This window comes from Myotis nattereri (assembly GCF_964212035.1).
Source record: "Myotis nattereri genome assembly, chromosome: 1".
Classification (NCBI taxonomy): domain Eukaryota; kingdom Metazoa; phylum Chordata; class Mammalia; order Chiroptera; family Vespertilionidae; genus Myotis; species Myotis nattereri.
In genome coordinates, this window is record NC_138075.1 from 54,884,946 (window position 1) to 54,912,051 (window position 27,106).

General features: G+C 39.6%; 1 protein-coding gene across 2 annotated transcripts in view; it reads left to right on the plus strand.

Annotated features, from left to right (window-relative positions):
• The window catches only part of NEDD4 (NEDD4 E3 ubiquitin protein ligase), a 116,297-nt gene that overhangs the window by 68,301 nt on the left and 20,890 nt on the right, over positions 1–27,106 (plus strand). For both annotated transcript variants that reach the window (XM_081093161.1, XM_081093162.1), the window contains 8 exons: positions 5,423–5,473; positions 6,846–6,907; positions 9,277–9,379; positions 13,757–13,923; positions 18,277–18,394; positions 18,486–18,653; positions 21,848–21,913; positions 26,626–26,745. In XM_081093161.1, the coding sequence (XP_080949287.1) occupies positions 5,423–5,473; positions 6,846–6,907; positions 9,277–9,379; positions 13,757–13,923; positions 18,277–18,394; positions 18,486–18,653; positions 21,848–21,913; positions 26,626–26,745 (855 nt within the window). The remainder of the gene's footprint in view (positions 1–5,422; positions 5,474–6,845; positions 6,908–9,276; positions 9,380–13,756; positions 13,924–18,276; positions 18,395–18,485; positions 18,654–21,847; positions 21,914–26,625; positions 26,746–27,106) is intronic.

Sequence of the window (27,106 nt, forward strand, 5' to 3'; positions counted from 1 at the left end):
ATATCATGATTTTCTTGTTTTCATATCATGTTTTTGTTGTTTTTATATCATGCCTCTGTTATATCCTTTTGTTACTGTTTATTTATTAATAAATTTATATATTATTTTCATATACATTTTACTAATTTTCTTTCATCTCTCATACTTCTATTATAGAGAAAGGGCAAATAGCAATATTAATCCTACCAGACCGCTGTACCGATTTTTAGGTAGTTTCCACACAAAGGTGGAATATTGGCGCTAGATGAAAGATAGATGAAAGGTAGACCTATTTTCTACAATGTCTCCAAGTTCCATCTTATTCTAACCACTTGTTTGCATGTAACTAACAAACCTGAGGCCCTGAACCTAACCATCCCCTATACCTGGGCTCCTGAGCATTAAAGAGAAAAAACCAACATGATATAGAAAAATGTTAGTTACATGCAAACAAGTGGTTAGAATAAGATGGAACTTGGAGACATTGTAGAAAATAGGCCTGCCTTTCATCTACCTTTCATCTAGTGCCAATATTCCACCTTTGTGTGGAAATTACCGAAAAATCAATACAGCAGTTTGGTAGGGTTAAAATATCTCCACTAATTAATTCCCTTTTTTTAAAAAAAATATATTTTATTGATTTTTTTTTACAGAAAGGAAGGGAGAGGGATAGAGAGTTAGAAACATCGATGAGAGAGAAACATCAATCAGTTGCCTCCTGCACACTCCCCACTGGGGATGTGCCCACAACCAAGGTACATGCCCTTGACCGGAATCGAACCTGGGACCCTTGAGTCTGCAGGCCAATGCTCTATCCACTGAGCCAAACCAGTTAGGGCAATTAATTCCCTTTTAATGTGCACAAATCTGGTGCACCAGGCTACTAGTCTACACTAACATGCAAATTGACCATACCTTCGCTATGTCTTAAGCCACACCCACCAGCCAATCAGAGTGACTATATGCAAATTAACCCAACCAAATAGGCGGCCGGCAGCCACGGAGCTGGAGCAAGCAGGAGACTTGGTTGCCCCAGTGATGGAGGAAGCCACGCCTCCTGCCTGCTGCGGCTGGCTCTGAGCTCCACTCAAGGCAACAAAGTTTCAATTATAGAAGATAAATAAACCCCAGATACCTGCTTTCAGCCGGCCGTGGCCACGGAGCTGGAGTGACCAGGATGCTTGGGTTGCCCCTGGTGATAGAGGAAGCCAAGCTTCCCGCCCGCTCTGGCTGGCTCTGAGCTCCACTCAAGGCTACAAAGTTTCAATTATAGAAGGTAAATAAATCCCAGAATAAAAAAAGAAAAAGAAAAAAAGGAGAGGCTGGGAGCTTCCATCACTGGGGTGCTTGGCCAACCTGAAAGCAGCCCTCAGCCCCTCACCCATACTGGCCAGGCATCCCAGTGAGGACCCCCCACCCTAAAGGGGGTGTGGCCAGCCTGCAAACAGCCATCAGCCCCTCACCTGGGCTGGCCAGGCACCCCAGTGGGGACCCCACCATGAAGGGGGTGTGACCAGCTGCAAACAGCTATCAGCCCCTCAGCCAGGCTGGCCAGGCACCCCAGCGGGACCCCCACCCTGATCCGGGACACCCTTCAGGGCAAACCAGCCAGCCCCCACCTGTGCACCAGGCCTCTATCCTATATAATAAAAGGGTAATATGCAAATTGACCCTAACAGCAGAACAACTGGGAATGACTGGTCACTATGACACACACTGTCCACCAGGGGACAGATGCTCAATGCAGGAGCTGTCCCCTGGTGGTTAGTGCGCTCCCACAGGGGGAGCTCTGCTTAGCCACAAGCCAGGCTGACGGCTGCCAGCACAGCGGTGGTGGTGGGAGCCTCTCCTGCCTCCTCAGCAGCACTAAGGATGTCCGACTGCAGCTTAGGTCTGCTCCCTGCTGGTAAGTGGACATCCCCTGAGGGCTGCCGGGCGGCTAGAGGGATGTCTGACTGCCAGTTTGGGCTGATCCCTCAGGGAGCGGGCCTAATCCAGCAGGTGGACATCCTCTGAGGGGTCCCAGACTGCAAGAGGGCATAGGCCGGGCTGAGGGATCCTCCCCCGCCCCCCCGAGTGCACAAATTTTTGTGCACCGGGCCTCTAGTATATATATACAAGGCTAAGCGACTGTTCGACCAGCTGGTAGCTATGATGCACAATGACCACCAGAGGGCAGACACTCAATACAGGAGCTGCCAAGCATTTGGGATTCTCAAAATAAATCAACTTTCCATCGCCAGTCACAATTAGATGCAAAAAAGACTTTCTTTTGTGCCGTTGAAGCAACATTTTACTGAGGCCTTTCAGTTTTCCATTTGTCTTTTGTTCAGTTGATGTGGCATCCATTTTCCTTCCTTTAAAATCTTCCCCATTGCTTGTAAACAATCGGAAATTGCTTGCTGAGCAACATTTAATCTTTCTGCAAGTGGTTTTTGAGTTTGGCACACATCTTCATCCAATAATGCTTGTAACTGTTGGTCTTCCAACTTTTTACTGGTGACCTAGACGTTCTTTGTCCTTCACATTGAAATCATCACTTTAAAAGCGTTTAAAACAGCATTTACAAGTATCTTGAGATGGAGCATGCTCACCATAAGCTTCCTGAAGTGTACAAGAACTTTCAGCAGCACTTTTCTTCAAAATAAAGTAATGAATTAAAACTTCCCGCAAATGCTCTTTTTTTGGCATGAAATTCGACATTTTTAAGTGTAAAAATACCTATGATGTTACCACCTTCAGAAAATTTGACATATGAAGTTTTGAAGCTTGTTGTCAATACAAAATAGCATACATATCAAATCACATATATATCAACATATGTGTAACTCCATCTATTGAAAAAAATCTGCATTATTAACCAGTACACCTGGTAAAAAAAAAACACAAAAAATGTGCCATAGAGCAGCCTTAAAGGTATAATTAAAAGTTAACTTTTCCATTTCAAAAATTGTCATCTCTTGTTCTGGAATATGGCCCTAAGCTCAGCTAGTATGTTAGGCTTCAATGTCCAGCCATGCTCCTTTTATTATATGTACCTGTTTGAAATTTCCATAGACTGGCCCAGAGGAAAGGGAGCAGGGAGTTCATTATAGAATCCTTCATTTCAAATGTAACAGCTAACACTTACTGAATGCTTACTATATGCTGGGTTTTATGCAGAGCATTTTATTTTAAATATATTTTTATTGATTTCAGAAAGGAAGGGAGAATTAGAAACATGCATGATGAGAGAGAATCATTGATTGGCTGCCTCCTGCATGCCCCCTACTGGAGATCGAGCCCATAATCCCTGCATGTGCCCTGACCAGGAATTGAACCGTGACCTCCTGGTTCATAGATCAATGCTCAACCACTGAGCCACACTGGCTGGGCATATACAGAGTACTTTACATATATTATCTCATTTAATTCTAACAAAACCCTATCAGGTAGATATGATTATTCCTGTTCTTCTAGAAGCATCTCTCTTATTGTTTTTCTGTGGGTCTTCTACTACTGTTATTCTGAGAGTTCTCTTCTCCATCATTTTCTTTGCTTCTCTCCTGCTTTGAATCCCCTATACCTGCCCTTACTATGGTGAACTCCCTCATTTTGGTGAAGTATATCCTCATTGCATTCCTAAGAATACCAGTGTCTGACTATGTCATTATTGTACCTTTATCATTGAAAAAGATAGTTCATCTGGGTATAGAATTCTATGTAGGAAATATTTTTCTCTCATAATTTTAGAGATATTATGTCTCTTGTCTTTCAGTTTTGGTATGATCTGTTTTGTGACTCCCAAAACACTGAGTAGAATTGCTTTATCTCTGTTGCTCTGAAATGTCAAAATGATGTGTCTCACTGTGGGTCTTTTTTTTTTTTTCATGCAATTTGCCTAATACTCAATGGAGCCTTTCACTCTCAAAATTCATTTCCTTGAGTTCAAGGAAAGTTTCTAAAAAGTTTATATAGTATTCTAAGTGGTATACTTCAAAGTGTATAACATAAAATTCAACCATGAAGAAACATTCGACAAACCCAAAATGAGGGACATTCTGTAATTAGCCAGTCCTTTTCAAAAATGTCCAGATTGCGAAAGACAAAACTGAAGTACTTTCCAGATTAAAAGAAACTAAGGAGACGTGACAATTAAATGCAACGTGTAATCCTGCACTGGACCCTGGGTCAAAATGAGGGGGCATGTAGCAAAATTAGAGTGAGATCTGTAGGTTCACCAATAGTATTCCTGGTTTTGATTATTGTGCTGTAGTTATGTAAGATGTTAACATTTGAGGAAGATGACTGCTTTTTTCTTCAAGTATTTTTCTGTCCTATTTCCTCTTTCTCTTGACTGCTTGAAATTTTTTTGCAAATGCTTTTTATTTTTCATATTAGATAAACTCTATGGATATATCTTCAAGTTAACATAAATTTTCTCCTGTCATTTTAATCATATGTTAAGCCCACCCGCTGATCTTTAATTCAGATACATCTTTTATTTCTAAAATATACATTTGATTCATTTTTAGAATTTCCATTTCACTGCTGAGATTCCCCATCCATTCATTAATTATGATGATATTGTCTTTTAAGTCCTTAAATATTTGTATAATAGCTGTTTTAATTTCCCTGTCTGCTAATTCCTAGATCTGGCTCATCTTGTGGTTGGTTTCTATTAATTATATTTTCTTTGATACTAGATTATATTTCTTTGTATATTTAGTAATTTTTATTGTATCCTGGACAGTGTGTGGTACAGGATGGAGACCATGAATTTTGTTATCTTTCCCTGAAGGGTATTGATTTTTGTTCTAGCAAGTTGTTAACAGAAGTCCAAATGCTATCTCTCATCAGGTGAACATCAACTGAAATCTATGCTCAATCCTCTCAGCCTTCCAGCTGTTGCCTTTCACATATGCAGTTCAAGAATCAGCTAGGAATTTGGGTAGGGTTTATATATAGATCTGGAGGGACTCTTGTGGCTTCTTTCTTTTAGGGATTGTCCCCCTCACTTTCCAGCTATGCCATTAACCTCAAACTAGGTCTTCAAACAAGTAAGATTTTGGATTTCTGCTTAAGTTCTAATCACTTCACCATATGAACTATGGAGTACTACCAGGTGGAAAGCCATTTAAATACGAATCCAACCCACTATAGTTCTTTCTTTCTTCCAAGATTGACTCCCCTCCAGTTTCTGCCTGCTTTTGTCAGTCTATGGTGCTTTCAAATAGTTATTTTCAGACTCCATAATTATTATCTGCAAAAGGATCAATCTCATATACTCTAATCTGCCATTACCAGAAATTATACCATATTACTTTTTATTTTCTATTGATATTATATAGGATTGAAAAAAACACCTTTTACATTTTTTTGGTGAATCATGGCAATAGCTCATCAAAATTTTATAAAAACATTAAGCATATTACTAATCTTATTTTTTCTTTTTCTCTTGTAGACAAGAGATGATTTTCTAGGTCAAGTGGATGTTCCTCTTTACCCATTACCGGTTAGTATAAATGTTCATGATTTTACCTTTTATGTTTATTGTTTTTACTTTAATAAATACATAAACATATACAACATAATTAATATTTGAGGAATACTTGATTTCTAAAATATATACTGATATCATTCCTTGAGTATATTATTTTCTGAAAACACACCTCAATTTTCTGTTTTAATTTTATCTTACATGAACCCCAGTAAGAAACAGAGCCATTGAAGTTTGTTGACATGAAAACATTCTTTGAGAAAGATCAATTTGAAAATATTCTATTAAATAACTAGAATGGGGAGATAGGTTATAACAATATAGACATGAAATCTGGACCAAGCATATAACAATGGAGGAAAACGGGTTCAGGAAACATTTTATAATAAAACTGCATTGGACCAAATTTCTGACAGGGGGGGTTAAAAATGAATAAAAAGTACAGATAATACAGGTTGAACTTGGGTGATAAGGGTGGTATCTCAAATAGAAAAGTTAGGAAGAAAAGCCCTTTTGTTTTGAAATATGACAGATATATTTATTTTTTTACCATACTGAATTTCAGTAGAAAACAGGAAAAATGAAAACTTAAAAGTGGGCAGCTGACAGAGATGTGAAAATAAATTGTGTAGGGAAAAGGGACTAGAAGAATTGAGAGAAATCAATGTCGAGGTAACAGCAGAATCTCTGGGAATGATTGGCTGGCTGTCCAAATAAGAGAGATGAAAGCACTGAAGGCAAACATTGACCCTTAGATGGCCTGGGTCTGCCAGAGGAGAAGGAGAAACAGACAAGGAGAGACAGCAAAAGAACCAAGTGAAATAATGTCATGAGAATTCAAGAGTCCCACAACTGAATGGGTAGTTAACAATGCAAAATGCAACAGGGAATAAAGGATAATAAAAAAGGCTGCTGAACTTGATCAGAAAGAGAAGTAGTACTTCTTTACCATATCAGTCTTTTGAGATATTTTTGGCTCTCTACCACCTTCAGAGATTACAAGCTTTTAATAATACATTGAATTCAGTCTTATTTTCCACGCTGTTTACTTTTTCATTCTCCTAGGATTGTCTCTCTGCTCTAACCATGCCAACTTTCTGACATGGCATATTCCACTAGCCACTCTACTGTTTTTTCACTTCCTACCCTATTTTTGGCTCCACAACACACCTGTTCAGCTAGTTTTAGACTGAGTTGTGATGCCTGTTACAATTCCTATGGTGCAGAAAAGTGAAAGCTCTGTTGATTGTAACCATTCCATCTTAAGCTATTTTTTTCCCTCAGTTCTGACTTCAGTTATGTCTTAAATCATAGTTCATGAATAGTCTTGAAAAGTACATATTTTGGTGTTCTAGATACATCTTGAAAACCCACTGTTTTATTCTAGACAGAAAATCCAAGAATGGAGAGACCATATACATTTAAGGATTTTGTTCTTCACCCAAGAAGGTCAGTAACTATAAAATAATAACATTAAGTTTTTAAAGAATTTCTTTAAACCACTTTGAAAATTCAAAATTTAAACCTTTGTAAATAAGCTACTTCTAAATATTTTATTATTTTTCAAAAGTTTTATTGTTATATCTGATTACAGAGTAATATATGCATAATACAGAAATTATATATATATTATGTAATATGTATTATATAATATATACATAATACAGAAAAGTGATAACACCCTTTTGGGAAAGATTTGTCCCCCTAACACATATCAGACTAAAATTTGTCATTTTATATCGTCAAGTGTACGTAATTTTGTCACACTATGCTTTAAAAAATCACAAACATCAGTTTACCTAAAACTAATATCCGACTTGACAGGCACAAAACCAATTTCAGAAAAACCTAACTACATGTTGTGTACTTTAATAAAAAAGGGTATTTCATAAAACTCAAATATTTAGAGAAAATAACATGAGTAAAGACTGGAATCTAAAACCCATAATCTCATTTTCCTAAACTAAATTACTTGATTTTTATCAAAATGCTGGTGTTTTAAGCTCCGTTTGACCTTCTGTACCACATAGTCAAGTCTCGTCAGGACACGTGTGAGGACTGAACTGTCAGGAAGGTCAGAGTAACGCAGAGAAAGGACATCTGTGAAAACAGTGTCTGCCTTGTTTTTAAAGCTAGAAAATACATTTGAAAAGCATACAATGGGAACGTAGCAAATTTTTTTTCACTTAAAATTATTTTTAAAAATTATTCTTTGCAATATAAATATTAAAGAAAAAGGGACAGTGCTCTCTGGCTATTAATATTTACTTTCTCTAAGAGAAGTCACATATTTACATTCTATAAAAGTCTTGGAATACAAATCTCTTTTCTTCCTTTAATTTTAGACTGATTGTGACATCTGCACACTAAGAATAACTAAATAAATATTTATTCTCTTGTTTGATTGCCCTACTAGCCTGCTTTTCAATTTGTCAAATGCTTTCTAGTATCCTTACCTTTGAAAACTATAAAAATTTACATCTTCTATCTGCACTGGATATTATTGCAAGTGCAGAAAGAACTTTATTCAGATAGAAAACGAACTATATTCCCAGATTTTTAAAGCCCCATTAAGTCCAAACCCACAGACTTACTATCTAGATGGAAAGATAGGAAACCTATCATTGCAGAGAAACTCTTCTATAAAACATTGTCAGGGCAAGATTTCTGGATCTGTCTTTTATAGCAATAAGTCAGTGTTCACAGCCCCTTAAATATGGTGACAGGCCACCGTTAGCGGCCTTGGAAATAAGCATCGGGGATTTTATTTGCCACTCAGGAAAGGTCCACTTACCAAGTCCATGCGAACTATTCACAGAGGAACAACTAAAAAGATTAAGGGGTCACCGGGGAGGCATATTTCTTGAAGACAGAATAAAAGAATTAGGACTCTTGTCTAGAGAGACAAAGGCTAATTGGTAACATAACTGATATCTATTAAAATCACCGCAAAAAAAATCTATATAGAAAGGTGGGACAAGCAAAGATTTCTTAAGTAAATAGGATGTTAAAATTGATGGGGGCAGTAAGTCTTGAGGTAGAAGTTTAAGGAAAACAGGTTTAAAAAATTTAAATATTAATACAGCGGGTAGCAACCTTTAGCTTAGACAACTCATTATTCAAAGAGGTGATAACAATATGAAAACAGATCAGGTAAATTAGTGTATGGCAGATTCACATAGCTGTCAAAGAAGGACGTAATGTAGGATTCAGACGGTCGTCAGGCTTTGCTCTTCCCTCTCCCATCATCTTATACAATGTGGTAGATTAGAATCTCAAAAGCGCGTCTCCGGGGATGCCTTTCCCCATCTCCAGAATGCTGTGGCTTCACAGAGTAGGCAAAATAAAACCTCAAGTTCGCTTGTTTCACCTGGACCTCATCATCGGCCATCACCACCTCCTTTATGTCCCCTGTAATCCAGCCAAACCCAACCACAGCCATTCCCTTAATTGCACCCTAGGTTTCCCATCTATTTCCTTGTTTTTGCTCTTTTATTCACTCAGAGGCCTTCCCCTTCACTGCCATAGATCAAAACCTTCATCAATCTGTGAGGCCCAACTCAAATGCCAACTTGTCTTTCAAACTCTCTCTGATCTTTAACTTAAACTTCCTGAGTATCTTATTTATCTCATGACAGTTATTTATACGTGTATGTTCCTTTTGTTCCACTGTGTATTCCTTTTCCTAGATACCTTCTGCACTGGACCTTGTCTTTGAGTCTCCTCTAGTAGCTAGTGGGTGTTCAATAAACTCTTAGTAAATGAATGTTTTTCTCCTAGTGTTAAAGTTTTGTGAATAATTGTTTTCTTTTCTACAGTCATAAATCAAGAGTTAAAGGTTATCTGAGATTAAAAATGACTTATTTACCTAAAACCAGTGGCTCAGAAGAAGATAACGAAGAACAGGCTGAGGAATTAGAGGTGAGATTTTGTAAATATTTGGTTAAACTAAAAATGAAATACCTAATTCCTTACTTTAGTATTCTGTGAAGAAAAAATAACTTTATACAATGTGTGATACAAATTATTTACCTGGATATTTATTTATTTTACCCCACCATGTATTAAACATTTCTTTCTTCTAAGGGTATTTCTATAGAATGAATGGCCATTATCAATGGAATTCTAAAAGGTTAGAGAATAGAGAATACAGTGTTATAAATGAAAGCATTTGTCATAATCAAGTCATTAACTGTTTCTAGTTTTTGGTTTTCTAAACCATGTCATGTTCTACTTTATTATAAAACCCACATAACTTTGTAAGTTAAATACATGGAAATTTGAGGAAACTCAACTAATTAGGAACTTTTTAATGAAATGTAATTTCTTTTCCTATTATGGTTGGGGAGGAAAGGAGGGGAATGAAAAAGAGAGGAGAGAATTCAAGTGATCTACTAGGCCACATTTATTTGGGGCAAATAGAATTTAACAACTTTCATGGATGACAGAATAAGAGGAAGTCCAAGTCAAGTATTTGGCCAGAACTACTTACACCTGAGGTGCGTGAAGAAGAAGCCGGCCCAGCCGATGTGGCTTAGTGGTTGACTGTCCACCCATGAACCATGAGGTCACCATTCGATTCTCGGTCAGGGCACATGCATGGGTTCGGGCTCGATCCCCAATTGGGGGCGTGCAGGAGGCAGCTGACGAATGATTCTCTCTCATTGATTTTTCTATCTCTCCCTCTCCCTTCCTCTCTTTGAAGTCAATAAAAACATTTTTTTTAAAAAAAGAAGAAGAGGCCGAGAGTGTGTATTTGGAATAAAACTGGTCTGGGAATTGGAGAGTGGAATCCTAGTTGCAAGGTCTGCTATGAGCCAGCCAGTGATTCTGTGAGTCCCTGAACTTCTCTGAACCTCAGGCTCTTTATTTGCAGAGTGACAGGGTGGGGTCAGATGAGCTCTAGGGGTTCTTCCAGCAGAAATTTTTATGATTTGAAAAAAGGACAAAAAACACCTGTCCATTGAGGTTCCCATTGCAGGAACATTATCATCAAAAGATGGCACATAGTGTATTGGCACCAACCTGCTTGGGAGGGTGTGTGTGTGTGTGTGTGTATGTATAGGGTGTGTGTGTGTGTGTGTGTGTGTGTGTGTGTGTGTGAGGCATACCTCCCTCAACAGCCATGCCTCTTTGCTTGAGGGTCTGATTAGATCTTCAAAAGAACTATAAAGCTGAGGAACCTCCCCAAAGACTGGGCTCTACCTCACAAACCCACATACCTTGAGAAGGGAAAGAAAGCTCGAGAATAAGCAGTGCTTTTGCTATAGAACTTTCAGGGAATTTTTTATATACACAAATGGGGAATCTGAAATAATGGGAAGAACTTTTTGTCTTTGAGTCATCATATATAATAAAACCCTAATATGCAAATTGACCAAACGACGGAACGACCGGTTGCTATGACGTGCATTGACCACCAGGGGGAAGACGCTCAATGGGGAGCTGCCCCCTGGTGGTCAGTGTGCTACCACAGAGGGTGTGCCACTCAGCCAGAAACCGGGCTCACGGTGGCAAGTGCAGCAGCAGTGGGGGTAGCCTCTCCCACCTCCACTACAGGAGGGTGGTAGGGAGGGAGGGGTCCTGGACTGCGAGAGCCCGGGTCTGTGAGAGGGATGTCTGACTGCCTGCTTAGGCCCGACCCCTGGGGCCTAAGCTGGCAGGCGGACATCCCCGGAGGGTTCCTGGACTGTGAAAGGGCACAGGCCAGGCTTAACGATTCCCCCCAGTGCACGATTTTTGTGCACCGGTCCTCTAGTAGAATATCATTAGCCCTTTGTTTGACTGTCAAAGAACTTGGTGTCCTTTCTTATGTCTATAATCACTTATTTGATTACCTTTTTATCTTTTTAGTTTTCCTCTGATTTATCATATAATAATCACTTAAAAGTTTTAAGATATTTATTACATCAAAGTTTCTGACATTTTGGTACACAGGGTATTTTGCATAATGAAATTCTGTTTGAAATGAAGGCTGTCTGCTGTAAAGAAAGAAAATTCTTTATTTAGTAACTTTTAAAAAAATTAACAGCATTTTATTATTTAGTAACCTGCTCCGAGTCCTGCCCACATGCACATATCACAGGTACCTTATTCACAGTTGAGTTTCTGTGGGCAGAGCTGCTTCGCTTCATTTGTGGTCTCCTGTCTCAATGTTTGAATTCCCTCAGAATGCACCTTATAATTTCAGTAGATGTAAGCGTGTAGGAGTTTATTTATGAAAGGCCCCAGGAATTCAAACACATGAATCTGTGCTTATTTATGTTCTGTGTAGCTAATGACCAGAGAAGTCTTGTCTTTGACATCTAGTTTGTGACTGAATATACACAATTCTACTATTTAAAGAAAACAATGGCCATCTTCATAAGAGGCTACTCTAAGGCAGCTAGTCTTCCTTGGTAAGATGAAGTCTGGCTATAACGATATTATGTAGCATTTTATTTTTGTACCCCTTGCAACTGTTGATTTAGGGTGTATGTATTTCACAAGATTAACATACAGTGTTGGTTATAGCTCTGAATGCTTTGTTTCTGGCCTTTGACTCCATTCAATTGTGGGCAGTTGCATCTTTAGCTTTGAGATTAGTAATTAAGTAACATTCGTTGATACTTAGAAAATTATTCTGTGAGGAACATTAGCTGATACATGTTTAATAGGAAGGCATTAGGTAAAAAAATTAGAGCTCTATCTTTCTAAACAATGTTAAAATGTACAGCGGTACTTTTTCAAACTTGAAATAGGCTTTTTACAAAGGGTTCTTAAGTTAGTTTTTCCTTCTCCTTGGATTTGTTTAGATAGCATAATCCAATAAGCAGACCTTTAAGAGAAAAATCCTTAAGAAGATTTTAACTATTTTCTGATACCATATTCCTAGCTCTGACTAGTTTTACAGTTCTTTAAAGCAGTAACAAGGACCATTTTATTAATAATTGTCATTAACCTGCAGAAAAATAATCAGTGACCATATTAAACAAAATACTGGTTAGTCTTCTTTTTTGAGAGTAAAATATAAAAATTCAACTCACATGCTTTGGAAATTGAAACTGGAGGAATAAAATTTAATATATACAAGGCTAAATTTTAGGTTTGTTGATCCTATATTATGATTATTTCAATGAATGGAGAAAGATAAAAGGAAGGTAAACTTAGATGGAGAGAAAAAGTAAGAGGATAGAAGGGAGGAACAGAATGGAGTTTGGGCATTAAAAAATAATAGAGTGATGCCAGTTCCCATAGAAGAGGTAAAAAGGAAAACATAGCAAAGAGGAAGAAAGAAAGTGAGTTCCCATCCACATTCCTTCTCCCAGAATAATTCATTCAGCCTTCCTCTCCCTCTGCTTCTGACCTTCGGTTCCGCCTCAGGCTTTCACAGTCCCCTCCACGCTGACCAGAAGAGCCCAGCCTTGCTGTAGAAACCCTGCTGCCAGAAAAGACTCCTTTCCTCCCAGCTCTTCTCCCTGATCCCTCAATTTTAGATCCAGTTTTCAATATGGAAGAATTCTTTTCCGTCTTCTCAGCCATCAATTGGTTGACGCACAACAGTCCTTTAGTGTGGGATCCCCAGTGCCTAGGGGGAAAAAGTCTGTATATATTAAAGAAATTATTTTTTGTCTGTTATCATAGTACCAAATGTTGGCCAGTTTGTCGTTTTTTTATTTCTTTATTTTTAAATTTTTTATAATGTCATTTCTGGAAATTTTTAAACATTGATTTGTTGTTGCAATGATTTATATATTCATTGGTTGATTCTTGTATGTGCCCTGACCAGGGATCAAACCCCTAAGCTTGATGTATGGGGACGACACTTTAACCAACTGAGCTACCTGGTCAGGGCTTTTGGGCTGCTTCCTGACTTGACCAAATGCTTTTCCTTGGTCCAGAGGAGAAAGAGAAAAGTCAGATGACTTTTCAATCACCAGAGAGTTCATTATCACAATTATTTCTAAATAATTTGCACTTCCCTTTCTTGCCTCTATATATTTCACCTTCACTTAATAATATTTTTTTCAGGTATCAGAGAGATACTGATTTCCACCCTATGCAAGGTCTATTATATAGTTTTAAAATGTTTTCAAAACATTTTTAAAGTTTCAAGCAAAATGTAAATGTTATTTTGAAAAAAACATGTCTTCATTATCATAAAAATCCATATGATGATCTTAAAAGTTGACTGTGTGCTTATTCTTTGTTCAATTTCTGGACTTGGATATGCTAAATTACGTTTTAAATATCCTCTGGCATCATTTATAAGGTCAAAAAAATCAACCTTAAGCTTAATTGTTAACTCTCTGTTTTCAGCCTGGCTGGGTTGTTTTGGACCAACCAGATGCTGCTTGCCATTTGCAGCAGCAACAAGAACCTTCTCCTCTACCTCCAGGCTGGGAAGAGAGACAGGATATTCTTGGAAGGACCTACTACGTAAACCATGAATCTAGAAGAACGCAGTGGAAAAGACCAACCCCTCAGTATGTGCTGATGGCTTTCACGTTTGTAATCTGAATACATTGTGACCGTTGCTTTTCTTTTGGAAGTCATGTTTCTAATGCATTTGTAATAGAATAGGGATCCATAGACTGCACTAAGATATTGATGGTCCAGGGCTTAAAAAAATGCTATCTTTTTTGCATGTTTTTAAAAATAATTTGGTAATATTCAAAATTATTTGAGTCACAAAGACCTCCCTTCTAATTGCTTCTATATTTTAATAATAAATTGTTAACTGTGCTTGTTTTTAATATTATGTAGCCACAAAGGATACATTTTTCTCTTTAGAATTATTTAGAAAATCTTAGAGATTTTTTACTAAAATATTATAAAATCTTAAATTCTATAGCACACTTTAAAAAATACAAATTATTTTTTAAATATAAAGGATTAAATTACAAGGATCTTTTGTTAAGCACCCATTTGCCAATCTGGTCAATGTGTGCATAATTTCTACCATACACCAGATCAAGGACAGAATGACCTTCAAGAATGATCTTCATTCTAATACTAGAGGTCCTATGCATGAAATTCATGCAAGGGGCTCAGCCCTCGCAGCTGCGGTGGCTTGCCTCAGCCCTTGCAGCCCCGGCTTTGTCCTGAAGGTCATCTGGAATGTCGTCCGGAAGGTTGTTCGGCTGTCCAGTTTAATTAGCATATTACACTTTTATTATAGACTAGTGGCCCAGTGCACGAAATTCATGCACGGATGGTGGTGTCCCTCAGCCCGGCCTGAACCCTCTCCAATCTGGGACACCCCTCTCACAATCCGGGTCCGCTGGCTCCTAACCGCTCACCTGTCTGCCTGCCTGATCGCCTCTAACCACTCTGCCTGCCAGCCTGCTTGCCCCCAACTGCCCCCCACCGGCCTTCTCACCCCCAACTGCCCCATCTTGCTGGCCTGATTGCCCCCAACTGCCCCCCTGCCAGCCTGATCACCCCCAACTGCCCCCACCCCGCCAGCCTGCTCACCCCCACTGGCCGTCCCTTACCGGCCTGCTCGCCCCCAACTTCCCCCACCGCCAGCCTGATCACCCCAATTGCCCTCTCTTCCTGGCCTGATCGCCCTTAACCACCTCTGCCTTGGCCCTGCCACTATGGCTTTGTCTGGGCAATGGCCATGGAGCCGGCTGGGGCAACCAAAGAAGCCAAGCCTCCACCTCCTGCCCACTTTCCAGCTGGCTTGGCTTCCTTGGTCGCTGGGGTGACCAAGAAAACCAAGCCTCCCGCCTGCTCCAGCCAGCCCCATGGCTCCCACCAGTGCCGCCATCTTTGTCACATCAATTTGCATATTCCCTCCTTATTGGCTGTGGGTGCCGCTATCTTTATCGCAAAGTGATGGTTAATTTGCATATTACTCTTTTATTAGATAGGATACATCTCCTCAGTGACATTTTTCTCATATTCTCATTAGACTATATATTTATAAATAAATTCTCCGATTATTCATATTTATTATCAACTCTTCTTTTCCTCATAGCCTTCTGAAGTCTTTCTTTAGTTTTTTGCTTTCTTTTTTTTAAAATATATTTTATTGATTTTTTACAGAGAGGAAGGGAGAGTAATAGAGAGTTAGAAACATCGATGAGAGAGAAACATCGATAAGCTGCCTCCTACACACCCCCACTGGGAATGTGCCCGCAACCAAGGTACATGCCCTTGACTGGAATCGAACCTGGGACCTTTCAGTCCGCAGGCCGATGCTCCATCCACTGAGCCAAACCGGTTAGGGCTAGTTTTCTGCTTTCTGACACATGTAAATTTTTTTTATTTTCCATGAACCTTCTAATTTTTTGCCTGTTATAGCCCAAGTACTTTCATAGGTATTTTATGTTCTCAGATCCTCCCAAAGCAAATGAGTGATCATGAAACAGAGGCATCGATCTCTATAAAATGACATACAGATTACAAAACTGAAGACACTATAAAATTCTGCAAAATTGTCACATTGCCTACTCCAGGGGTGGGCAAACTTTTTGACTCGAGGGCCACAATGGGTTCTTAAACTGGACTGGAAGGCCGGAACAAAAGCACAGATGGAGTGTTTGTGTGAACTAATATAAATTCAAAGTAAACATCATTACATAAAAGGGTACAGTCTTTTTTTTTTTTTTAGTTTTATTCATTTCAAACGGGCCGGATCCGGCCCGTGGGCCGTAGTTTGCCCACGGCTGGCCTACTCAGTATTACAGCCAGCCCAACATGAGCAGAATCACATTTCTTTCTCTATGGTTGATGTCATTTTCAGCTAGCCAAAATTAAGTATTTAGGGGGAGAGGGGGAACCTGTCAAAATTATGTGTTCTCCAACAACAGTACAGTAAGAACTAGTGTTCTGACTATCCAGGGCTTATATAGCATTAAACAAATTAACAATACTTTGTTATTAAATATTTGTAAAAAAAAATCTTGATCTGATGGTCTAGATAAAATAAATGTAAATAATAGAATAATATGATTAACAAATGATTGGGGCAATTTAGGAAAGGTACAATAGAAAAGACCTACCCCTCAGTATGGTACCCCCATGCTTTTCTTAAACCCAGGCATACCATTATTATTAGACCAGGACCATTACTATACTAGGATACCAGTTAATAATGTGGATTTTTTTCAATAGATGGAGTTACACATATGTTGATATATATGTAATTTGATATGTATGCTATTTTGTTGTATTGACAACAAGCGTCAAAACTTCATGTGTCAAATTTTCTGAAGGTGTTAATATCCTAGATATTTTTACGCTTAAAAATGTAGAATTTTGTGCCAAAAAAAGAGCATTTGCGGGAAGTTTTAATTCATTATTTTGAAGAAAAAGTTATTGTGTACTTCGGGAAACTTATGGTGAACATGCTACATCTCAAGATACTTGTGAACACTGGTTGAAATGCTTTAAAAGTGATGATTTTGATGTGAAAGACAAAGAACATCCAGGTCAACCGAAAAAGTTTGAAGACCCACAATTACAAGCATTATTGGATGAAGATGCGTGTCAAACTCAAAAACAACTTGCAGAAAGAGTAAACGTTGCTCAGCAAACAGTTTCCGATTGTTTACAAGCAATGGGAAAGATTTTTAAAGGAAGGAAAATGGGTGCCACATCAGCTGAACGAAAGACAAATGGAAAACCAAAAAGTCATCAGTAAAATGTTGCTTCAATGGCACGAAGAAATCATTGAATTGTGACTGGCGATGAAAAGTGGATTTATTTTGAGAATCCCAAATGCACAAAACATGGTTTGATCCAGGTCAACCATCAACATCAACTGCAAGGCCAAATTGCTTCGGAAAGAAGACAATGCTCTGTGTTTGGTGGGATCAGGAAGGAATGGTGTATTAAGAGCTTCTAAAACCAGGTGAAATCGTTAAAACTGATCACTACCGACAACAAATAATCAGTTTGAACCACACTTTGATCATGAAACGACCAGAATGTTCCAGAAGACACGGCAAAGTAATTTTGCTTCATGATAAAGCACCATCACACACTTCAAAACCAGTTAAAGAGACACGTTAAAAGATCTTGCCTGGGAAGTATTAACCCACCCACTGTATTCACCAGACCTTGCTCCTTCAGATTACCACTTGTTCTGATCGATGGCACATGCACTTTTTGAGCAGCACTTCAAAACGTACGAAGAAGTGGAAAATTGGGTCTCTGAATGGTTTACCTCAAAACAAGAAAAGGTCTATTAGGATGGTACCCCCAAATTACATAAATATGGGGGAAATGTGTAGCTAGTGATGGACATTACTTTGAATAAAGCGCTTTTGATGTTTCTCTTGAAATTATCATGTTTTCTTTGATTACAAAATCTGCATTATTAACTGGTACACCTAGCATATGATCAAAAATAGATAACCATTTCATTGCAATATATTACGTTTTTTAATTATAGTGTCCTGTCTTTTATTCTTCTCTCTATATTCATGCATGGGGAACTCTATTCTTGGCTTAAGATCAATTTTAGAAAATGTTGCCATATGATTCATGAAGATGTATATGCAACTCTTTAAGCTTCTCTTTTATGAACTTTCAAGAGCTACTTTAGATTATACTCTTATAATAACATGGCAAAATAATATAATGAAGTTATTTGTGAAATTCTCGGGTAGTCATTCATTCAACAAATGTTTGTCAGACATATCACATACACACTTTCACAAAAACTTTAACCCCATAAGGTACCAGTGTGCCCACAACTTAATCTACGCATGTTGAAAAGAATAAATTCTGATGTAACACAAGTGTTTTTTAAATGATCACAGAATATTTGGCTATAATTTAACTCTCTTCAGACATGGGTGATAGCTTTTCTATTTCTAATATAGGGACAACCTAACAGATGCTGAGAATGGTAACATTCAACTGCAAGCACAACGTGCATTTACCACCAGGCGGCAGATATCTGAGGAAACAGAAAGTGTTGACAACCGAGAGTCATCCGAGGTAGAAATAACGTTCTTTTTCTCGTAGATAGACACATCTTATAGCAACAGATTAAAGTATGTGTGGCTTAAGCTTATTCTGTTCATTTTAGAATTGGGAAATTATAAGAGAAGATGAAGGCATCTTGTATAGCGATCGGGCCTTCTCATCACCTCCACCATCAAGCAACTTGGATGTTCAGACTCACCTTGCGGAAGAGTTGAATGCCTTACTTACTGTTAGTGGAAATTCAGCCACTGGCCAGCCAGTGTCCAGCTCAGTAAGATGCTCTTAGATTTTGTTGTAGCGTCAGGATTTTATATTATACATATTTGTCCATTCAGTATCCAACTTTTACATAACATTTTGTCTTTTTCCAGTTTTATTGAGATATAATTGACATATAACATTCTGTTAGTTCAATGTGTACAGCATAATGATTTGATATATGTATATATTGCAAAATGATCACCACAGTAATTTAGTTAACATCTATCACCTCACATATTTATGAACATTTTTTTCTTGTGATAACAACTTTGTCTAAATGGCATGCAATAACGTGTTAGGGACTTTGGGACTTTACAGGTGTGATCATTTTCCCAAATAGTCCACTAATGGTATGGAACAGAGTCTTGGATAATCTAAATGGTCATTGGAGTCCACATGTTCATTATGTCAATGCCCTTCAGCCAGAGACCGCCATGAACACACCTGTAGTTGAACAAGTTGGGTTTATTACTCATTTCAGCAAGCAAGAGCACACTCCATGAGTGTCTCGGTGAGATATGTTGGAAAAGACTTAATGGATTTAGGCTCATGTTAGGCAATTTGGGGGAGGGTGTAGGAAAGCAGGATTTTGCTTGTGCCTTGGATGCTGTCAGGAAGCAGGGGAAACTCTGTCATAGGGTCTCTCCGATTTTATCTATAGCCAGGCAAAAGCTATAATTAGTCAAGAGGCAGTGGTCATTCACATTTGCCAGGATAGGGAGATATTTGGTATTTTGGGCTTGAAAATGTTCACATTTTGTCTGTGTCCAGGTGTAATTACAGATTGGTCTTGATTTTATCTCCATCCTACCGATGAGTGTCCGGCCAGGTCCTGCTTTCTCCTCCTCCGTTAGGCCACAGATGTTTCCAGCGCACATGTGTAAATAAGTGCTGATGTACTTAGACTAAACAAGGAGATAGATGGCACTCTCACTTCAGCAACTGCTATAGAAATTGCTGTGTGTAGGGTCCAGAAGCAAAGATTCCAACATGCACTGCCATAATGCGATCTTTATGGCTAGCTCTCTCATCTGTATCATCAAGGGAGTTCTTTCAGTGAAAGACAAAGATCATTCTCTGAGGATGCTATGGTCATTTCTAGTTGGAGTTCCCTGCTTTTCATTCAATTAGTAAATATTTATTGAGGGCCGACCATATGCAAGGCACAATATGCTCAAGTATTATTGAAATAGAGCCATACCCATATGTTTAAGTGATGCCTATGGCTGCTTTTACACTACATTGATAGAGTTGAGTAGTTATAATAGAGACGAAAAGATAACAGAAGTTTGCTGATTTCTGTTTCAGCACTTTCCTCAGAAAACTTCAATGTAGACAGTTCTCTGTGAATAGTTATAATAGAGCCTGCTGCTCTCTTTCCCTCCTTTCTGCCACATGTCTAGTCTGTCTTCCATTTTCTTTTCTTTTTTTGTCAGGGGTGTGGGAAAGGCCAGTCAAAGACTTAAAGAATAAGCTATTTTGATTGACTGGTGATAAATCACACAAGATTCTATTCCCTTTTCTCCTGTTATTTTTTTATTATTATTTTAAAAGTAATATATGGTATCCATACAATGAAATACTATGCAGACACTGAAAAGAATGTATGTATTGTGTGGAACAATCTCTAAGCTATTAGTCAGTGAACACCAGCAAGGTACAGAACAGTGTGCTTGATGTACTATGCTTTATGTAAATTACTTTAATGACAGAGACTAAATATGTGTATGAGATTTCTTGAAGACTAAAAAGGAAACTGGTAACATTGCTCAGCTCTGAAGGGAGGAACAAGTCAGCAGGACATGTGTCTTTGGTACCTTTTGAGTTTTATAGCATACGTACGCATGTGTTGCTTATTCAGAAAAACAATTCTTTTAAAAGTGTTGCATGGTCATGGTGAACAATTAAAACAGTAATGAGGTATATAAAACAGAAGTTAAATCTTCCATATTACCTCTAACACATGCTTCCTCAATTGCTATTAATGGTTTGGCATATACCATTATTGTCCTGAAAATTTTCTCTATATTTATAAACATGAGTGAGCACACATATATTTCTATATAATTTTTTTAACCTGAGATCATCTCATACACACTTTTTGGTAACTTAGTTTTTTCACTTGCTATATCATAGACGATTGGACTATTTCAGTAAATATAAACTTACTCCCTTCAAAACCAACAACAACAAAAATTACCAAACTCTGCAAATAAACCTTAAGATATCATACCATCTCCTGTTGATAGATGTTAGATTGTTTATAGTCCTTTGTTATTATAAACAATGGTACAGTGGCTATTCTGAGTGAATTTATACGTGTATTATAAATTTTGACGTCATTAAATAACAAAACTAAGATATTTTAGATAGTGACAACAACATGTGAATGGAAACCCAAGGAAAGAGAGTATATGGGATTTCCGGGAAACAGGCAGTCTTGTCTGTGAGGTTGGAGGTGCTGGAGCCAAAGAGAAGAGCCAGGTCAGGAAGCTCACTCAGCACTGTGTTCTGGGCTGTGGATTTTATCCTAGTGAGGGTATAAATCACTGCAGGGCTCCGAGCTAGAGAACCAGGGTGCTGGCTCACGCTATACAATGGTCGCTGGCTGCAGCACGCCCTATGGGATGTAGATTCAAGGAAATCAGACTTGATGTCGCGGAATCTATTAGGATGTTGCTGCAGTAATAACCTAGGTGACAAATGAGGAACACTTAACATTTTAAAACCAACAAACTTGAGCTAAAGTGGAGAGGGAGTGTATTTGTGAGCTAGTCAAGAAACAGAATGAATAGGATCTGGAAACTGACCGGGCTGTGAGGGACAGGAATAGAGGAGTTTGGGGTCTGACTGACATCTGACTTGGGCAGCTGCTGGCCTCATGTACTGCCCTCTGAAGTGAGGTGAGGGTTTGAGTGGCTGTGAACAGGGAAAAACCGAATCCACTTTGGGGCACAGTGAAGGGTGTCTGACATTCAAGGGAACGTGTCCAGGAGGCAGTCTAGGGTGGGGGAGAGGTGTCTAGAAGCTGAAGGCATTAGCACGTGGGTGGTGCTGAGAGCCCTGGGTGCTGTCACCCAGTCTCCACATCGCTTCCTAGCCAGTGTTCTTTCTTCTACCCCCTCGTACCCACCCCCGTGATGTTATCAGCCTCTCAAAGACAAATCCAAGATCTAAAATTATTACCATTCTTCTTTTTATAAGAATCATTCCAGCAGAAGAGGCAGCTTACAAGCCTACACTTTTGAGGAACAGCCTGCACTTCCTGTGGTGAGTTTCATCCTCTGCCCCCCTACCCCGCCCCCCCCCCCCATCATCCATGAAAATGTAAAACTCAGCAACCTTTTCTTCTTTTTTTTTTTTTTAACACTGAGTATGACCTTTGACTGCCTAGCACAGCGGTTCTCAACCTGTGGGTCGCGACCCCTTTGGGGGTCAAACGACCCTTTCACAGGGGTCGCCTAAGACCATTGGAAAACACATATATAATCACATATTGTTTTTGTGATTAATCACTATGCTTTAATTATGTTCAATTTGTAACAATGAAAATACATCCTGCATATCAGATATTTACATTACGATTCATAACAGTAGCAAAATTACAGTTATGAAGTAGCAACGAAAATAATTTTATGGTTGGGGGGTCACCACAACATGAAGAACTATATTAAAGGGTCTCAGCATTAGGAAGGTTGAGAACCACTGGCCTAGCGGAATTCTGATCCAGCCCAGGATCTAGGCTCTGGGATAGGAGGTGCAGCGGAGGGAAATCGAGTAGGTAGTTTCTTTAAGAACGAAACCGAAGAACTGCCTCCCGCGTAGTAAGAAAGCCCATCTCTGACTGTGGGTGACATCGGCTTGTCTGAAGGGCTGTCCTGGCTGGAGGGGGTCTGCCGCAGGGAGCACATGGTTCAGGATGATGGTGTCCAGCTGCCTTGGGTCTGTACACGGCCCGTGAAATATAGCAGCCATTCTGCCCCACACATGAAGTGTCATGTCAGAATTCAGTCACATATATTCTGCTGCTTTGGGGTAAATGCTATGAAGCTATCAGTTTAACTCATCCGGTTTACTGTGTCATTGAAAGCTGTTCTCTTGTTGATTTTCTGTCTGGAAGATCTATCCATTGATATCAATGGGGTGTTAAAGTCCCCTCTTACTGTTGATTTTTCTCTTTATGTCCATCAGTATTTGCTTTATATATTTAGGTGATACTATGTTGGGCACATAAAGGTTTTCAAGGGTTATATTCTCTTGTTGGATTGAGTCCTTTCTTATTATGCAATGTCCTTCTTTGTCTGTTATTATAGCCTTTATTTTAAAGTCTATTTTGTTTGATAGAAATATTGCTACCCCAGCTCTCTTTTTGTTTCCACTTGCATGAAATACCTTTTTCTATCCCTTTATTTTCAATCTCTGTGTATCTTTCTACTTGAAGTGAGTCTCGTTTTTTTAATATATATTTTTTTATCAATTTCAGAGAGGAAGGAAGAAGGAGAGAGAGAAACATCAATGATGAGAGAGAATCACCAATTGGCTGCCTCCTGTATGCCCCCCACTGGGGATTGAGCCTGCAACCCAGGCATGTGCCCTGACCAGGAATCAAACCACAACCTCCTGGTTCATAAGTTGATGCTCAACCACTGAGCCACACAGCCAGGTGAAAGTGAGTCTCTTGCAGATAGCATATATATGGGTCTTGTTGTTGTTGTTTTTTAAAATAAATATGTTTTTATTGATTTTAGAGAGGAAGAAAGAGGAATAAAGAGATAGAAACATCAATGATGAGAGAGAATCATTGATTGGTTGCCACCTGCATGCCCCCTACTGGGGATTGAGCCCGCAACTGGGGCATGTGCCCTTGACCAGAATCAAACCTGGAATCTTTCAGTACTCAGGCCGAAGCTCAATCTGCTGAGCCAAACCAGCTAGAGCTGGTCTTGTTTTCTTAATCATTCAGCTACCCTATATCTTTTGATTGGAGCATTTATGCTATTTACATTTAAAGTGGTTATTGAAAGGGACTTAGTTATTGACATTTTATCATTCATATTTATGGGGGAGTGTCCTTCTTCTTCTTTAACATTTCTTGTAATTATGGTTTGATGGTGATGAACTCTCTTAGCTTTTTTTTTTTTTTTAAATCTGGGAAGCTCTTTAGTTCTCCTTGAATTTTAAATGATAGCCTCTGGGCAGAGTAGTCTTGGTTGTAGGTCCTTGTATATAACGATTTTGAGTATTTCATGCCAATCCCTCTGACCTGCAAAGTTACTGTAGAGAAATAAACTGACAGTCTTATGGGAGCTCCCTTGTAGGCAACTAATTGCTTTTCTCTTGTTGCTTTTAACATTCTCTCTTTGTTGTTAACCTTTTGCATTTTAATTATGATGTGTCTTGGTGTGGGCCTCTTTGGGTTCATCTTGTTTGGGGTTCTGTGCTTCTTGGACTTGTGTATCTTTTTCCTTCACCAGGGTTGGGAAGTTTTCTGTTATTATTTTTTCTAATAGGTTCCCGATCCCTTACTCTCTCTTCTCCTTTTGGGACCCCCTATGATGTGGATGTTGTTATGCTTCATGTTGTCCCAAAGGTCCCTTAAACTATCCTCATTTTTAAAAATTATTTTTTTTATTTTTGTTGCTCTGGTTGAGTGTTTTTTCCTACCTTGCCTACCTTGATTCAGTTTTCTACTTCATTTAATCTTCTGTTGATTCCTTCTAGTGTATTCTTCATTTCAGATATTGTGTCCTTCATTTCTGACTAGTTTCTATGTCTTTTTTACTGCTTGCTCTCTGGTGAAGTTCTCACTAAGTTCCTTGAGCACCCTTATAACCATTTTATTGAACTCTGTATCTGATAGATTGCTTGCCCTATGTCTTTTAGCTTCTTTTCTGAAGATTTCTCCTGTTTGTTTTTTTGTTTGTTTAGGGCATTTTCTTTGTCTCCCATTTGGCTGCCTTTCTGTGTATTAGGTAGATCTGCTGTGTCTCCCAGTCTTAGTGGGGTGGCCTTATATGTAGTGTAAGTATCCTGAGCAACTCAGAGGCATAGACGCCCTGATCACCTGATGCTCCAGACGCATACCTTGTGTAGGTTATGTATGCCTTCCTTTTGTAGATGAGCTTTGATTGCTGTTGGCATATCTATCAATGGGACTGACCCTCCACTGGCTGGTTATGAGGATTGGTCACAGTCCGTGTCTGAGCTGCTCCATGGGGCTGACCCCATGAAACAGAATTTGCCCCCACAGGGTCTGGTGTTTTCTGGGACCTTCCTTTGGGTGTATCACTTTTGGAGCTAATCGGGTCATGCTCTATTGTGGTTTGAAGACTACCACCATGTATGTTGGTTCTGGGGCCTATTGGAAGAGACTCTGGTGCAGGTCAATGTTATACGCTGCCTGTGACCAGCTCTGGGCTATATATATGTTAGGAGCTACAAAGCAACCCACAGTTGGTAGCTCCCTTGCTGGGCCTTGGTGAGGGTAGGAGGGGCCAAGCTTTGTACCAAGACCAGTTGCCACAAGTACAAGGCCTGGGGCAGATCAGCAAAAGGCCCAAGCCTACCTGAGACCTGCCACTGCCTGCCAGCTGCCCGTTCTGCTCAGCCACTGAAAGAGCCTTGGGCAGTACTCTAGTTGCATGTGTTGGGTTCACAGGGAATCACCAGGTAAGGGCAAGTGGTGTTCACCAAATTAATACAGATTCAACTTGGCACCAGTTCTGGATCTAAAGCCATTCAGCAAAAGTCTCGGTATACCAAAGACCAGCTGCCACCTGCCTAGAGCCTGTGTACCTTTGCGGTGGGATGGAGTGTCAGGGAGTCATCAGGGTGGAGCCAGTAGAGTTCATCAGGTTAAAGCAGATTAAGAGGGAGGGGTCAACACAGGACAGGTGGCACATGTCGAGCATGAAGGAAGACAGCCCTTACTCTGAAGTCACACAACTCAGTTTCTCTCTGTGTGTCTCTGGCACCCAGAATTTCTCAAGTGTTTTTTAAGAAAGACTGCAGTGTGGGCCCTGGTTGATTGCCCCTGGCAGAACCTACAGCTCTGACCAAGTTGAGTAGCGAAAGGCCTCTGGGAGTCGTCAGGGTGGGACTAGCATAGCTCACTAGGCTAATGCCCTGAGGGAGAAGTGCTTGACCCAGGAAAGACGGCATCTGTGTGCAGTGTGGGAGAGGGACTCAACACAGGGTCATTGGTGACTGTCCCTCCAGCCCTCTCTCCAAACCCACACAAGTCAGTTTCTCCCTGTATGACTCAGGTTCCTTCTAGCCTACTATCCCTCTGCTGGAGCTCCGGGAAAGTGCCTGGGAACAAGAGTTTGTGTGCAAGCCCTTTAGGAGTTCGCCTCAGCTTCCAGCAGCCATCCATCTTCCTGGGTAGGAATCCCCATAGATTTTTCACAGCCAGATGTTATGTGGGCTCTTCTTCCCAGCACTTTTGTTCTGGGCTGGGGAGCTCAGCGTGGGATTGAGACCCCTGGCTCCCCGGATGGACCTCTACAGATGAGATATCCCTCCAGATTCTCAACCACTGCATGTGGGTTCAGGGCCAGCCTGTTTTGCATCTCCACCCCTCCTACCAGTCTCATGTGGCTTCTTCTGTAAATCCTTAATTACAAGACGTCTATTCAGCTAGTCTCCAGATGGATATTCTGGTTATTCAGGTTGATTGTTCAGTAATTTAGTTGTAATGTTTATGTGGTCATGGGAAGAGGTGAAGAAGGCACAGTTTCCATCCATTCTGCCATATTGGACCAGATTTTTCTACTGTCATGTTTTCTTAGTGTTAATACCCTCATCTTTATTGTCTACTGTTTTGTTTAAATGAACTGTTATATAATTTACTGTGTCCACTTCAAAATATTATTTAAAACATGTTTCGTTTTAAAGAGGGCTAGCAGTGACAAAGGGATGTGATCTTTTTAAAAGCATTTTTTCTTAGTAGTATTTAATTCTCTCATTATTCTTCATGTTAGCTTTTGCCTACTTCATCTGGATTACCACCAGGTTGGGAAGAAAAACAAGATGAAAGAGGAAGATCTTATTACGTAGATCACAATTCCAGAACCACTACGTGGACAAAGCCCACTGTACAGGTACCCTCAAATCTATCCCTTAACTTTTTTTTTTCATTCTTTTTTTTTTTTTATTGATTAAGATATTACATATGTGTCCTTATCCCCACGTTCCCCCTACCCTCTTCCCCTCCCCCCCACCCCCCCGCTCATGCCCTCACCCCCCTGTTGTCCGTGTCTATTGGTTAAGCCTATATGCTTGCATATAAGTCCTTTGGTTGATCTTTCCCCCTTTCCCCCACCCTCCCCTACCTTCCCTCCAAGGCCTGACAGTCCAATCAATGCCTCTCCGTCTCTGGATCAGTCCTTGTTCATCAGTTTATGTTGTTCATTATAGTCCACAAATGAGTGAGATCATGTGGTGTTTATCCTTCTCTGACTG